Source organism: Cryptococcus neoformans, assembly GCF_000091045.1.
Source record: "Cryptococcus neoformans var. neoformans JEC21 chromosome 4 sequence".
In the NCBI taxonomy this organism is placed as follows: domain Eukaryota; kingdom Fungi; phylum Basidiomycota; class Tremellomycetes; order Tremellales; family Cryptococcaceae; genus Cryptococcus; species Cryptococcus deneoformans.
The window spans coordinates 376,871-391,955 of NC_006686.1; the positions used below are offsets into that span (position 1 = coordinate 376,871).

At 48.5% G+C, this 15,085-nt stretch overlaps 6 protein-coding genes and 1 pseudogene across 6 annotated transcripts; 4 read left to right on the top strand and 3 right to left on the bottom strand.

Moving 5' to 3' along the window:
- Positions 1-160: 160 nt before the first annotated feature.
- CND01330 (conserved hypothetical protein) lies at positions 161-4,158 on the bottom strand. The gene is made up of 5 exons (XM_024656968.1): positions 3,844-4,158; positions 3,348-3,765; positions 1,384-3,294; positions 573-1,335; positions 161-520 (listed from the first exon to the last, which is right to left on the bottom strand). Exons 2-5 carry the CDS (start codon positions 3,405-3,407, stop codon positions 249-251), a joined length of 3,006 nt encoding a protein of 1,001 aa, XP_024512699.1. The 5' UTR covers positions 3,408-3,765; positions 3,844-4,158; the 3' UTR covers positions 161-248.
- A 594-nt stretch (positions 4,159-4,752) lies between these two features.
- On the top strand, positions 4,753-5,496 carry CND01340 (glutathione transferase, putative). Its single transcript, XM_570426.2, has 4 exons — positions 4,753-5,007; positions 5,097-5,155; positions 5,212-5,234; positions 5,300-5,496. Exons 1-4 carry the CDS (start codon positions 4,801-4,803, stop codon positions 5,449-5,451), a joined length of 441 nt encoding a protein of 146 aa, XP_570426.2. The 5' UTR covers positions 4,753-4,800; the 3' UTR covers positions 5,452-5,496.
- A 403-nt stretch (positions 5,497-5,899) lies between these two features.
- CND01350 (hypothetical protein) lies at positions 5,900-8,360 on the top strand. The gene is made up of 3 exons (XM_570289.2): positions 5,900-6,224; positions 6,296-6,757; positions 6,820-8,360. The coding sequence occupies exons 1-3, from the start codon at positions 6,072-6,074 to the stop codon at positions 8,194-8,196; spliced, it is 1,992 nt and encodes a 663-aa protein (XP_570289.1). The 5' UTR covers positions 5,900-6,071; the 3' UTR covers positions 8,197-8,360.
- A 71-nt stretch (positions 8,361-8,431) lies between these two features.
- CND01360 (conserved hypothetical protein) lies at positions 8,432-10,346 on the top strand. The gene is made up of 3 exons (XM_570380.2): positions 8,432-9,190; positions 9,249-9,633; positions 9,688-10,346. The coding sequence occupies exons 1-3, from the start codon at positions 8,541-8,543 to the stop codon at positions 10,237-10,239; spliced, it is 1,587 nt and encodes a 528-aa protein (XP_570380.1). The 5' UTR covers positions 8,432-8,540; the 3' UTR covers positions 10,240-10,346.
- CND01370 (conserved hypothetical protein) lies at positions 9,622-12,323 on the bottom strand. The gene is made up of 10 exons (XM_570340.2): positions 12,215-12,323; positions 11,960-12,141; positions 11,890-11,910; positions 11,800-11,811; positions 11,490-11,745; positions 11,394-11,437; positions 11,112-11,337; positions 10,944-11,053; positions 10,652-10,894; positions 9,622-10,599 (listed from the first exon to the last, which is right to left on the bottom strand). The coding sequence occupies exons 2-10, from the start codon at positions 11,963-11,965 to the stop codon at positions 10,432-10,434; spliced, it is 1,086 nt and encodes a 361-aa protein (XP_570340.1). The 5' UTR covers positions 11,966-12,141; positions 12,215-12,323; the 3' UTR covers positions 9,622-10,431.
- A 103-nt stretch (positions 12,324-12,426) lies between these two features.
- CND01380 (hypothetical protein) lies at positions 12,427-14,891 on the bottom strand. The gene is made up of 3 exons (XM_570398.2): positions 14,678-14,891; positions 13,857-14,238; positions 12,427-13,810 (listed from the first exon to the last, which is right to left on the bottom strand). The coding sequence occupies exons 1-3, from the start codon at positions 14,682-14,684 to the stop codon at positions 12,751-12,753; spliced, it is 1,449 nt and encodes a 482-aa protein (XP_570398.1). The 5' UTR covers positions 14,685-14,891; the 3' UTR covers positions 12,427-12,750.
- Positions 13,903-14,882, top strand: CND01390 (annotated as a pseudogene).
- Positions 14,892-15,085: the final 194 nt, after the last annotated feature.

Here is a 15,085-nt window from a genome sequence, read left to right on the forward strand (position 1 = left end):
ACGACTGATGGAAAAAGCGTCGAGCTCCGAATTTTAACGGGACTTCCCGGACGCCCCACCCGGACACGCATTGTTTTTTATTTGTTTGGTTCCCGCCGTCTTCGCTCGCTGGTGGCCTTTTGTCGTGGGTTTATCAGGCCCTCCTGCGTCTGACATAGTAATTAACAAGATGCATACAGAGGGGTAGTATCGATTAATCTCTGATAACTTTTTACCTGATGAACGATCGTAAATGTCCAGCATTCAAATCACACTTCCAACACCTCCTCTTCCTCGCCGTCTGCGGGCGCGTCAACAGCTACACCGACCTCCAAACCTTGGCAAAGAATTTCCAGGAATCCGTTGAAAGTTACGATAGTGGGCGTATTCAAATCGACTTGTAATGGTGCAGATTTAGAGCGTAAAAAAGAACTCGAGGTAATCTTCTGTGTACCAGGCGTAGTTAAGAAGTGCGTAATAGGACTATGGGCGTCATCCGAATAGACGGGATCCAAGGTAAGACAGAGAAGATCGTCATAGCCTATGATGGAGGTCAATTTCCTTCGCAATGCCAAGGATTCAGTTAAACTTACCACCCCAACCTGTGAGGTTCTTGACTTCCAGCACCCTCCCCACGCCTCCCTCAATCACCCTCAACCTCTTGTCTCTTCTTTTACCGTAGACAGCAACACCCTTCTCCATCTGACCGAGAACGACGATATCGTCAAAAACCAGCATGATCGACACATCTTCCTTCTTACGAATCTTACTACTTCTCATAGAAGCTGATGAACTAGGTCTAGGTATGGAAAACATTGATGGGACGGAAGGAGGGCGAGAGAGAGTTTGAGACGGATGTGAGGGCTGACAGGTAGAGATGGAGTTGGATCTCGAAGGAGAGTGAAAGGAAGACCCAAAAGAAGAAACTGAAAAAGCGGAAGTCCTGGAGGAACCTGCTTGAGAGGCAGAAAAATCAAAAGAAGTGAAAAGACCAGAGGTTGATAGAGTCGAGGATGAGATTGTGGAATAGCCTGAAGTCCGAGTGGATCGAAGAGAGTGCACACTGCCCGCACGTGCTCTGCTATGGATAATACCGGCATCATTAGGAGGAGGACCATCTTTGCCAAAAACAGCACTGGCAACGCGACCGTGGCCCAAAAGCTTCCGCCCTTTCATTGCTAGTACGAACCCTTCAGGTAATCCCAGTATTCGAGATTCGAGGACTTGTAGGGATTGATAATCCTCTTCGCGAACTTTGGCTGCTTGGACAGATGAGATCATGGACTCGGTCTTGGTGAGTAATGAAAGAGCACAAGATTGAGCAGGGTGGCTGCTAGGGGTGGCGTCCAATAAACCCTAAGATACAGTTAGCAAAACCCCGTGTATCCAGAACATATTATATACTTTTAGAAACAAGGGATACTTCGTCAGCCTTTGCACAGGTTTCAACAGCATGCTTGGCAAGCTCATTGACCCCAATACCCCTGCCTTCATTTGCATTCTTACAAACTCCCCAAAGACGCTCAGTGGGTCTTTCACATTCTCGTCAATCAAACGGGTGACACTTTCAAACTTTAGGAGGAAAGACTCATGAATACTCAGCTGATCTACCCAAGCTCTGAATACACCAATAAAGGTAAAAATATCAATGATATGGTTGTGCTTGAGTGATTGCTGAGACTTGACGAGAGATGCGTGCACGTTGACGATCGATTGAAGAGAGTCGAAAAGGCTGCAAATTTGATCGGGTATCCCGTCGATCCATTTCCCATGTGGCGTCTTCAATGGCGAAGCGAACAACTTCATTACCATCTTCATAGAGTCCACAAACCCTTGTTCTGTCTCACACATTTCCCAAATAATCTCCTGCCTTTTCACTTCATCATTTCCCATCTCATTCACCACTTGATGATAAATGGCTTCTGAAGGTAGGGTATAACGCCATGTCTTGCCTGCCGCTGGAGCAGTAGAGGTGATAGGTGAAGAGGGTTCCAAGCATCGACCATAGCCTGACCAGGCTACGCTAAAAACCTCTTTTCTAGCTCTCAACGCTGGACGAGGGGGGTCTGGCGTAGCCGAAAACAATCTCGACTGGTCTGTCCTATTCGAACTTTGACTAATGGGCTTGGAAAGTTTCTGGGGTTGGATCCGGCAAACTTCAGGGTCGATAAGGGTTGCATCTGCGTCGTGAGGAACAACGAGATGATCCGATATCAGACATGGAATGTTGGATAAGTCGAGATCCGGCTCGACAATACCCTTTGGCCGATCTGCTCTTGCAAAACGGGTGCGCGTAGGAAGTGGTTTGGAGATGAGGGAGACGTTCATTTCAGATTTTGACCATGGGCGAGAGGCTATAGAGAAGTCAACGATAGAGTTACATTCGGAAGCTGAAGTCAAAGGTAGCTCATTGGCTTCCGATGGAGTATGCGAAGTGCTCCAAGACTGGTTGAAATCGAGGTCGCATACCAAATCGCGCAGAGCGCCCAGTCTTCGTTGAACAGAATGTCTCTTCTTTTGATCCATACCCATACTTGAACACCCAGCTTCAATAGAAGAAGCTAATGTTTTGTTGGCATCCCCGCCGATCACGCTTTGGACAGTCTCATCGTTGGGTGGAGATTTTGAGGTACAGGTCGAAGGGGTTATGGTTAAAATTGAGTTTGGTGAAAGACTTCTTCTACGAACAGCCTGGGGTAGTAAGAGGTCTGATGGATGGATACTAGGGGACGGGGTGGGGGACGCCGAAAGATGAGCTTGAGTGACCAGAAGGGTTGATTGGGACTCGAGAGGTAACCTTCTCCTAGGAGGGCGAGGGGGAGCTTGAGAGGGTTGTATTACTGGTGCGAAGTGGTCTACAGCTTCGTCTGGGGATATTCTGGGAAGGAAACCTTCCTTCGAGTCACACGAAGTAGCCTTCGATGTTGGCGCCAATGGATATTGTGAGACCTGGAACATTCCTGGGTCTGTAAACGGGCCATGTTTACCACTTTCCTTCCCATCGTCTGCATCTGCTTCGTCGCCAGTCGATAAGGAGTATTGTTCTTGACTCGTGCACGGTGAAGTATGGAGTGAAAATCGTATGCTTCTTCGACTAGCGTCAGGCTGGGGAGGAGTGCAAAGGCATGCCGAGGCCGGTGAATTTTCAACTGAGCACTGTGGAGAAGTAATGGGTTCTGAGCTTCCCCCTGGAGGAGGAGATGTGCTAGGGGGCAAGGACAAGTCAGTAATGACAGGAGGTTGTGGAGCGGCACGCTGAGGAATCCAAGAGAAGTGAGAGTTGGTATAGAACAGCGAAGACGGTGTAGCAGACTGCTGAATACAGAAATTAGGAGATAACTATGGTGAATACGAACATATGGGCCCACCTGTTTAACTACTTCTGTAAATTCCGACCTGGGCACATGTTGAAGAAATGAGTTGCTCATTATGCGATGTGCACGACAAGCGGATTCTGTCTTCAATGACTTCTTGGTCCTCTTCCTTCAAAAGCTTCACTGGGCTTTCCAACGAACAACGTCTGCTCAGCAGTGTCGTTTGTTTTGAGAAAAAAGAGGATTTTTATGGGATGTTACGTGAGAAGTCCAGCTTCTACTCTAAAGCAGATAATGATTGTGACCTATGCAGCAAGCGACAGAGCAGTGAGATATAGATGAATAACGAGTGGTCGGCCTGGACACGGCGTAGGAAGAGTCCTGTAGACCCCAAATCGCTTCGAATTAAGGAAAGGGAATGTCCGCAAGGATGATTAAGGACTAAAGGAGGGAGTCGAAGTCAAACGAAAGGCTGCAAGATGCGAAAGTAGTCGATTAGACACCCCCTTGCTCGGATTTACACGGATGTGATGGAAGGGACCCAGCTCACCTCCTACAATCGCTGTGTGTGCGCCTACGCGTGGTCTTTTGTGTGTGGTAAGTGTAAGGGTAACAAAAACAACCGCCCAACCGGAACAGCAAAAAGCGAGAGGCCTGCCTCCTTTCCTTGCTGTGGATCTAAAAGATCGTAGAGATACAGCACTTACAACAGTATACAGTATCAAAACAGGCTGGGCTCTTTACCTTGCCTCACGAAACTAAGATTCCTGACGCAACGGTGCTCATTCCCTAGACTGCGAGCCGCACTGAATATTAAACCTTTACTGAGCTCACCCAATATGTTCCGCTGTCCAATTTGTGAAAACTGTTTCATGTACACTGAGCAGAGACGGTCGTGCGCAATGTGCCTTTGCCTTTATGCCTTTGCAGCGACAGTGCCTAAGTATCATCATGGTGCATGCTGCATGGCGCATTTGATCGAAACAAAAGGATCGATCTCAGGACTCAAGAAGGGGTTTGTTTCATCGTTGTTTTCGGTTGTTGTTTGTCTGTGGTCTGTAGAGGGTCGAGACCCGACTGTGAGTGACTTACTGATCATTCCGGCTCTGGTCTGGCTCAGACTGACGCGCGGTTATAAGGATGGGACTGTAAAAACTATATACATTTGTGCTGGGGTTGCCTTCTCGTCGATTCTTCTTGCCGACATTACTGCGGTTGTCGACAGCAGAGAAGCAGGCTACCGAATTCACCTGCTGTCCTACACTCACACACTGTGCACACATGCAGTGGTGGAGGTAGATTATTGCGGACGATTATTTGTCATCCGCTCCTCCGTTAAAAGAAAGCGGCAAAGGCCGCCTTCGATATTATTTATTGTCAAATAATAATAAACGATGATGACGCTATTATTTATATGGAAGCAATTTGGGATGGCGCAAGCAGCATCGTCGGTCGGCTCTGATACAAATTGCCGCTCCCCATCTTCTCGCCTACTTCTCTCTTATAAATGTCTTTTACTGCTCTTCATCGTCTCTCAACACTCTCAACCCACATTATCAGAGCACCCATTTCTACTAGGTATTTCGCTACTACCCAAACCGCCAAGATAGGATCATCCATTTCAACTCCCAACATGACCGCCGACGTTAAATCTTTGGTCGACAAGGCCATCGCCGATAACAAGGTCGTCGTATTTTCCAAGACCTACTGCCCTGTGAGTTTCGCGGCAGAAGCCTTTAATAATTTTTGGGCATCTTTCTCATGCTGTTGACCCTAACTGACCCATGTTTTTTTGGTAACTAGTACTGCAAGCGGGCCAAATCTTACCTCGCTGAGGACACTAAGGACATCGAGATCCTTGAGTGGGTTATTTCTCCATTTCCACGACTTTAGGTTACCAGACTGACATCTTGTGCAGGCTCGACGAGCGTGAGGACGGCGGTATGTATCGTTATGACGGCTGGGAAACTTATATTATGGTCGGATGCTGACTCATCCTGTCATAGCTGCCATCCAGGCTTACCTCAAGGAACTCAACGGCCAAGGCACTGTTCCCCATGTCTACATCAACAAGGAGTTCATCGGCGGTTCCAGCGACCTCCTCAAACTCTCCCACGAGCAGGTCAAGCAGAAGATCTCTGCTGCCGCGTCCGCTTAGAGAATTAGAATGATAGTCGCCCTAAGAGGATGCAAAATATAATTGCTGTTGGGTTTGGATAAACATTGATGCCACCATTTGTAAGAATCGTGAAAGTGTTTCTTTAACCATTCTGCTCTATTTTTGGTCTTATCAAATGCTAGCTTATCGCTAGCATTGAAGGAGCGTGTGCACTATGGCGTTTCTAAGTCTGATACCCACGTAAACTTCCTAAAGTACTTCTGCTAGTTTAGTCCTATTTTATTAGACAGATTTCGTGCTTTGCATACAGATCGTCCGGCAGCATTATTGAAGCAGCACTTCTGTGATAGTCCGTCTGACTGATTATAAAGCCGAACTTGAAGTAATGACATCGACACTTGTGTACGGATTGTCGGGTCCGGTTCCGCTTAGGTTGTGCGCTGCAGGGAAGAGGGGCGATCGTGAACTCTTGATTCTCCATTGGCATTGTCCGTCGAGACAGTGAAAGGAGCTTTCAACAGTCTTCAGTCTTCAGAGTCAATCTCCATTCCGTCTTTTGAGCATACCCCGTTCCCCAATTCCGACATCTTACTCTCTTCCAGCCCATTCACTCCGACGACAGCTCAGCATTTCTCCGGAGCACACCATCTAATTTCGCCATGCCCTCTTTTCCATCAAAAGGCGGAGTGCCCATGCTTGGTCAAGCGGGTCCATCGCGACAAGCCTACCTCATTAAACTTCCAGAGGACATAATATCTGCGCTGGAAAGCTCACAAGGAGCATCTGTGACTGTTGGTATGGATGGCAGCGTGGTAAGTTTGCCTATTGTCCTGAAGTTTGCAAGGGATGTTGTTAATCGTGACTGACATAATTGTGATTGTAGACACTCAATGTGCCCGACCAAGATCCTATGCCACTCGATGCTCGTCCGGCTTCTACGGCATCTGAAATACACCGTCTGTCTTCTGGTCCTAGCCCCACTTTAAAGCTTGCGGCTCTAGCAACAACCCGTCTCAATATCCCCTTCTCGTCGGCCTCTACCGCTCGTGCAGCAGATAAGCTGCGTGCCCAGACAGATGCCCTTGAGAAGCAAAGAAAGGAGCGTGCTCTCAAAGTAGACGGCATCAAGCGACATACCGATCGGGTAGCGTCTGGAGCAATGTCGGCGCCGATGGCTGTGACGACGTCCGCACCCGGAGCTGTCTGGGGCTCTGGTACGGGGACAGGCAGCATCCCCCTGAAAACAAGAGTCATGCAGTACTTGGCGATGGGCGAGACTACTCAGGAGGATTTATGTCGACGGATGGGGGGAGATGAACAAAATGTCATGCGAGTAGTCAAAGTGGTATGTGCATTTTACAACCTACCGTACCCTTTGGACCTCTGATCTAATCTAATCTGAATCAGGTTGGTCGACCTTCCAAAACGCAGCCGGGGTCATGGTCTCTTCAACCCAATCAATATTCGAAAATCAAACTTGGTGCTGGTCAATGGCCTTACACTTATGCTGAACAGCAACAAGTCATCCGGCTCGCATATGCCGCTTTTGATGAGCTTGGCTTGCCTGCCAATTCAGAAGAGCGAATGGAGTTTGAGAAAAAGGAGAGGGACGCATCAAACGCTTTTGCTAACCGATCCTCTGACGAATCAGAGAAAAACGCACCACAGCTCTCTAATGCCGCGAATACCTCGACGCTGCAATCGAACGCAGTCACCTCGGTGCGGGAACGGGATAAGGCGCGCACCGAGTCTCCTGCCCCGGTCACGCGGCAGAAGGTACCTACCAAACGAGGTCCCCAGTCAAAAATTGCTAAAGAGAGAGCCAAATTTGTGGCTGAAAGACAGAGAGCAGGTAGCGGAAGTCTGCCCAATATCAAGGGGCCAAACGGAATTGCCAGTCCTAGGCTAGGCCCTACAGCCAGTCCCTCTGTCTCTCCTGAGAAAAAGGATCCTAACAAATTTAAGGATGGAGAACATAAGGAGAAGGAGGTGGCCAAGGGAAAGGAACGAAAAGACGAATCGCGCAGGCGTGAGGAGAAAAAGGAGAGGGAGAGGGAGGAAGAAAAGAGTCGTGAGACGGAATTGTCCGCAATATCGAAGACGAAACGCTCCAAAACTACCTACGATTACTCGTCAAATGAAGATGCTGCGTCAAATCAGATAGAGGTCAAGACGACCAAAACGAAAGGCGTCAACAACCACAAGAAGAAGACCGAAGACAGCCCAAGAGAGAAACTTGCACCACTTGCTGAGATTGTACGAAAAAAGGAAAAGCGGGCGAGGAAAGTTGATTACTCTGACTCAAGTGGAGAGGAAGGAGAGATCAGGGGTCGACCCAAAGCCAGGGTCACATCAGACGAGGCTGCTCGGTCCAACAAGCATAAGCGCCGTGATTCAGAGTCAAGGCGCAAGCCGAGTCGAGATCGTAACGACAGCGACAAGCGTGATGTGGAAGATCGAAGAATAGAAGACAGTCTCCGTACACATAGTCAACAATCCAAGTCATCTCGCGAGACATCTTCACATCGTAGTCCGCCCGAAATGGCCGTCAACTTGGCAAGTCGGTCAGGCCAGCCTGCTGACCCAGAAGCTCTTCGCGACCGGTACGAAGAGCTCTACCCAGCTTATAATTTACTTGCAAACAAGCTTTCTAAAATTCATCAGATGGCTGAAAGTGGTAAAGAACTAGGATCAAGTGAAGCGGAGATTAAGAAGATGGTTGGCAAATGGGAGAAGTGGCATAAAGAGCTGACTGAGATCCGGCGGTGGTTTGGGGAAGTATGACCTACCAGGAATGCTTGTAGAAGGTAAAGCGGGACATACTTATAGACAGGCCAGTAATTTTGTACCTAGAGGTGATCTTATAGCATTTTGTTGTTGTGCATTTGGGATTTTCAGTCGTCAAACACCAGACGAGTGAGATGAGATGGATGTCGTTGACATGACGTCACGTCTAAACAGTTGTCTGCCACCAAAAGCCAAGAAGTATTTGTTGGTACATTTGGTCTATGCGCCGTCGTTCATTTGGCTTCCCTTTGTGCCTGTCCGTCGGCTGCAAATCTATATTTGCATCCAACTTCTGTGTTCTCTGTTGTATTCTTCCTCCATTTCCCATCTCATCCGCCCACATGCCCTCAGAGGACAAGCCGCAAGGCGGATACGATGCCACCGCTCTCTCACCATCTACATCCCCCACATACACACTTCGCATCACGTTCCACAAAGCAACAAACCTCCCAGTCGCAGACTTCGGGTCGCAAACATCTGACCCATTCATTCTCGCTCAGGCAACTACTTCACACAAATCACGACACTCTCAAGACCCATATCTTCGCTTCAGAACCAACACTGTCCGTAAAACGCTCGAGCCAGTATGGGAAGCTCCTTGGGTTATTGCTGGTGTACCTGAGGATGGATTAAAGCTTAGCGTAAGGGTTTACGACGAGGATCCGCAGGATCATGATGATCGTCTAGGTAAATTTGAAATCGACACTGGGCCAATAGACGAAAAATGGCAAGGACTTAAACAGCAGAGTTTCAAAGTAAAAAAGACAGGAGCCGACCTGAGAGCTTATGCTTTACGCTGGACTTGTGTCATGCTAGCAGGCCACGATCTTCATGCACATGCGGTGATCAGCATTGAAATGCTAGGCCGAACCAAGAGAGAAATGGGTAAAGCGTACACTATCAATGGTTTTTGGTGGAAACATTACAGTCCAATGATTGGGCGTCTGACTGGAACAAAGGCTAAGGACGACCAAGGAGTGGAGAGGTACAAGTGAGTAACCAAAAAAGGTTGGTCAAATCGCAAATGATGCTAACTCTTAACTCAATAGTTTCCAAGCCAATGAAATACAGCTCATCGGACCAGTTCCAAACGAGCTCTATCATCGCTATGTGGACTTTAAGCCATTTGTCTCCGGGATGTTCACGGCAAAGGGTATCAGGGGGAAGATCTTGAATAAGACTTTGCACCATCAACATGAAAGATTGTACAACTATGATCGGCAGACAGAATATGGAGTCTTTCCAGAGACTGTGGAAGGCAAGGATCCTGATCAACATGTAACAAAAAAGTTCTTGGACTTGGTCCATCATGACCAAGGAGCCAGGATCTTCACGTTTATCATTACCTTGGATGGCCTTTTCAGGTTCACCGAGACCGGAAAAGAATTTGGAATTGACTTGCTGAGTAAACACACTATGCATGCCGATGTCAATGTAAGTCATCGCCCAAACTTCATTAGAAGAAGCTGCTGATTAGCATTGCGGTAGATTTATATTGCATGGTCAGGAGAATTCATGATTCGGCGTCTGTCAGATCCTTCAAAGTCTCCTTCCGACCCATCTCAGCATACACATCCGACCGAAGATGTTCCTGGTGGTCCCCCCAAATCTTCTCCTCCAGTCGACCCGGCTAAATACGAGCTCATTATCGACAATGATTCTGGTACTTACAGACCCAACAAAGATCTCATTCCTATTTTCCGCAAATTCCTCAAACGCAACTTCCCTGGTCTCAAAATTGTCGTCATGGCTTGTGACGATGACAAACTACAGAAGATGAAGGACGAACAACGCAAGGCGAAGCTCAAGGAAGGTGATGGTATTGTTTATGGGCAAGGCAGCGTATCGAGTTTGGCTAGCGGAAGCAATGCTAGTATAAGCTCGAGTGACCAAGAGGGTTTGAATGAGAGGGCTAGAATCATGCAAGAAGAACGTGGGGACAGCGCTCCGTCGGGTGGCGTACTGGAAAAGGGCGTAGAAGCTCTGGAGAACCCAAAGGACACTTTGACGAAGGCGATCGGCAAGGAGAAACAAGGGTGAAAAAGAGGTTTCATGTTTGCGATGGCTATATCCATAATATTCTAGAAAGGGTGTAATCATAATTACAGTTTTACGTCTTGACGTACTAATGAGCTTTGTTGGTAACGATGTGAAGCTAATCAATTAATGTATTGAAAATTGCTATCTACATCTGGGTCCTCAAGCCAGGACTGTGCTGGGCATTTATTGAACCTAACCAACTTTATAACTACGACTCTCTCCCAGTTTACAGGTGCTGAAGAGACTGGTTTCAAGACCTGCTTCCTCCATAGCTTCTTTCAGCTTCTCAGGCGGCCCGGTAAACCTCTCATTTGTCATCCTGAATGTTCCCCAATGGATTGCCATGGCTTGCTTGCATTTCTATCACTTTGCGTAAGCATATGCATTACATTTGACCGTGCCTTATACGTACCGTATCTTCAAACATGCGGACAGAATCTACAGGCGCTGCGTGTAATGGAGACATGACAAGGCGGGGAGAGTACGCTCCGATTGGAATGAGACCAAGAGTGAACGGGCCGAGGCGCTCGCCAATCTCCTTGAAGGCTGGACAAACATCTTGAGGTAAAGCTTTAGGGTTAGTGATTGTCGGGTGAGTACCTGCATGAACATCCATATGCACTGTACAGTAACCCGTGTCGCCACCAAACCAGACCTGTATTACATCAGAGATGCTCTTGTCCAACATGAAAGGATTTACTCACAGATGCTGAGTTTGTACTCTCGGAGCTTGATTGGTCTTGGATTACCCAGGAAGACCACAGGGACCTATCTCGATCCCAAGGATATCTGGCGGTAGAATGCTGGCATGGAGCTAAAAAAAAAGACAAGTGATCAGGTATAAGTAGAGCTTTTCTGCCGCGGAGACTCACTGCAAACAAGCCTTACTTTACCCACACCCTCAACCTCAATTTCTCTCCCTTCCCACCAATCGAGCTCAACAATATTTTCCTTATCTATAGGCAACCCAGAAACAATATGCCGATTATTCAGAGGGAGCAAGAGGACAGGCGATGACGAATACTTGGCACGCTGCGTCTTTAGGAGGGTGGTAAGTGTTGGAACGTCCAGGTGGTCATAATGGTTATGTGAAATTGCCTAAATGGAGTTCAGCTAATACAACCGTGGTCAGAATGGTATCGGTAGAAACGTACTATGACGTCGATTTCTGGTATATCTTCGATCTCGCAAGGCGGGGCTACACATTCGTCATCAGTATGTCGACATTCTATTGACTATGAACAACTCACTGCTTTCTCGAGAGGGACCCAGTCCCCAGAATGCCATACCAGGTCCCAAAACAGGATCAAAGAGTACCCTTACACCTCTTTGACCTTCATTGGTACCCTTGACTTGAGAGGCAACAGGCATCTCCACTAGCGTACAGGCATGTCCTAGCCAAGTAGCTTTGAGATCTTTCCGAGGAAGGTCAGCACCGAAGTTGGGCTTCACGTGAGGGATGAGTGTCTTTGCGTTCTTCACAGTGACATCTTTGAACGCAGCCATCTGAAGGGATGCGTTAGCGAGCATTGGTTGGCAAAGAGATGACTAGTGACTTACTTGATAACCAAACTGAACGAAGCACCAAATTTACGTCAACACGAGGTTCTGATACTGTCCAGGATTCTCCGTGAGCGAAGCAACACTTACCTTGGCTAAACTCCAAGCAGTCTATAGAGTGTAAGCAAGGAGATGCTAAGTGGGCAAAGAACATACTCACCGGCATACTGAATGACGACCAAGGGTTCTTGAATGCCTTTCCAGTGCGCGCCCCTCTTTCTTTCACCTTTTACCTCTGAAGGCCCGACAATAATTTTGCTCATGGTAGCAGCAGATGTGGTAGTGGTTGATGTTGTCCTGATGTTTGCAATGATATGTACTTGCTCTCGTCGAAGAGATCGGCTGAGAACGGTGTAAGACATTCCCAGAGGAGATGATGATCGGGCTGCAGATTAGGTTGTTGATATATACGTACGTGTGCTTCCCCAGATCGTAATGAACGACTCGTAAGCGGATCCAGTGAGTTTGCCGAGGATATATTTTACTTGGAGGTTTTCTTGTCTCTTGCCTGCCGGTGGCTGTTTTCGTTGTTGTGCTTTCCACATCAACAAATAAGGACTCCTCGAAACTGTTCGCCGAGGCCGAGGTGGCTGACCTCCACCGATAACAACTATCACGTTCCTGGCCTTCAATCAAGCTAATTTCATAAAATAACGTAGTCCAGCCACAACGCATTACATAGACTAGTATTTGGAAGAGAAGAATACAGTAAAAGGTCATAGTATAGAAGGTATAACGAGTGCTAGTAGGGGGAGACCTCTAAAAGGCAAAAAAAAGGTATAAGAGCGCATGTATGATGAAGACGTAAAAAGGTCGTCAACAAAACTGGGTGAGAAGTTTGCAAGCACCACCGAGTCCAGATAAAGAAGAAGATGAACACAACTTGAATCCAATAAAGCCCAATCGAGATTATCCGTAATTTATTTTTCTTGAAGATGTGGTAAAGATCATCTAAAAGTTTGTCACCTTGAGTCCTCTCTCCCCCCCAGGCCTCGAAACACTCCCATCACTCCCATTGCGTCTATGCCCCCCAGCCGGTTGCTCAGGTATATACTGGTCTTGGGTGTTGTCGTGGAAACCTCCATACGCGTCTTCTTGCGCGTATGCATACGCTTGGCTGGGGTCAAAGTAGTAACCCTCGTTAGCAGCTTGCTGCTCATGGACCGGCATGGAAAAATCAGGCTGGTGGGGCTCAGCCATGTATTCCTGACCGTTGGGGTCTTGAGCGTAAGGAGCCTGGACAGCATAGTTGGCCTGAGCGCTTGTAGCACCGAAACCGGCCATACCAGGCTCTGTAGAGGTCGATAGTCTTTCGTTTGAAGGCGCGAGGTTAACCATATTGACAGCATATGGGTCATACCCTCCAGCAGGGTCTTCATAATCATGGTACGGGCCCATTTCCGGTTGAGGCTGATTATGGATATCTGTGTTGCTCGGCGTGGTTGCAGCATAATAACCCCCGTACTGTGCCATAGAAGGCTGATCATCTTCATCATCGTATCCTGAGCGAGAGTGGGCTGCAGCGGCGGCAGCAGCAGATGCAGCAGCAGAAACATCACGGTCGAGACGCTGACGGCGTCGACGACGAAGCATGAAGATGACGAACGCCATGATACCGGCGGTGGCCACCAGACCAACAGCAACAAAAGTACCCGCTACTGCGCCAGAGTTACTGAAAAAACCAGAATCGCCATCGGCAGCAGATGATGTGCCAGTACTTGAAGGGTTATGGACGATCTGGGTGACGGTATACACTTGGCCAGCTGCATCAGTTGAAGTGAGCTGCTGCGTGAGCATAGAGGGAGCGGTGGTAATAGTATGGCCAGCAGAGTCGGTAGTGGTGATGGATAGCGCACTGGAAACCGTGGTTTCGCCCGTGCTTGATGATGATGATGAAGAAGATGTGGAAGTGGATGATCCCGTAAAAGTCACGATTTCACGAGTAGAAGAGGATTGCGAAGTTGACGAGGAAACGGTAGAGCTTTCTACTCCAGACGATTGGGTCGTCGATCTATCATTTTATCAGCATATTCCAAGCTGCATTTTGTTTGACTTACGATGGTATCTGACTCGACGTCTCGCTCTCTGTTACGGAAGATGGATTAGAGGTTGGAGCTGCGCTCGAACTTGGCGCCGCACTTGACGTGTCAGACGGTGAAGATGAAGCAGACTGGCTTTGCTGTGCAGACTGGCTGGGTGATTCGCTCGCACTCGGACTCGCGCTGGCACTCGGGCTGGCAGATGCTGATGGTGAAGGTGACGAAGAAGCCTGTTCACTAGGTGATGGCGACGCTGTGACACTCTCTGACGCGGAGGGGGAGGCAGATTGGACATCGGAAGGAGAAGCTGAAGGGGAGGCGGAAGGGGAAACAGAAGCCTGCGAAGTGTCTGACTGAACAGCGGAGGCTGTGATAATATCGGAAGTGTCGGCGCCGGTGTCTGCGTATTGCCGAACAGTCATTTGCAGGAATTAAGAGTGGACATATATGTTGTTTCCACCAGAGTGGGTAAGGGATGACAGGGATGAGAAAGCTTACAGTCAGCCAAGTTCATAGACAATATGGAAAACCCTGGGCGGACAACTGAAACAAAGGAAGACGGAACATTACGCCTTTGGATGTTAAGTGTGACGATAAAAGGCCACAGTAAGGCAGCCCCAGTCCACACAGACGTCAGTGACACCATAGGTAAGGCCGGGAACGATACAACCAGGCCTTCAACCGTATGATATGTGACCTCCGGGAGCCTCTCATCAGACACACGCGCGAACGCGGGATTTTGATGGGAACACCCAAGAAAAGAAGGGTGAGATGGACGGTCCGTTTTGACACCGCCCTACTCCAAACTCAAGAGAGAACGACGATACATCATTACTCACCAGACATGGTAGGCAACCTCGAGATGGACAGTTATATTTTGCAAATGGTGCAGAACGCGTCGGGAAGGAATTGACGTGGCGGTGGGATAAGTCGGGAGTTGGGTGAAAGGATAACAGTGGCGAGCCGTGGGATGAAGGGAGCGGTTATGGCAGGGATGGGATAAAGAAAGCAAGAGATGAATCCTCGTCGCTTGTCGCCATGTGCTGCGGATCGATGAAACGTTTGCAGAGATCGAATCGCCGGCCAGCAGCCTAAAAAAGCTGAAGCTTGCCCATGTTGTGTTCTCCGCGCGCGCACGGGCTTCATGGCCAGGAACGCCAGCAGAGCCCGGCCCTCGTCGGCGGCACTCGGCGCTTGAGATCAATTTCCGTCCTCGTCCCTTGACCGCCCCGGACACTTTTGAACTT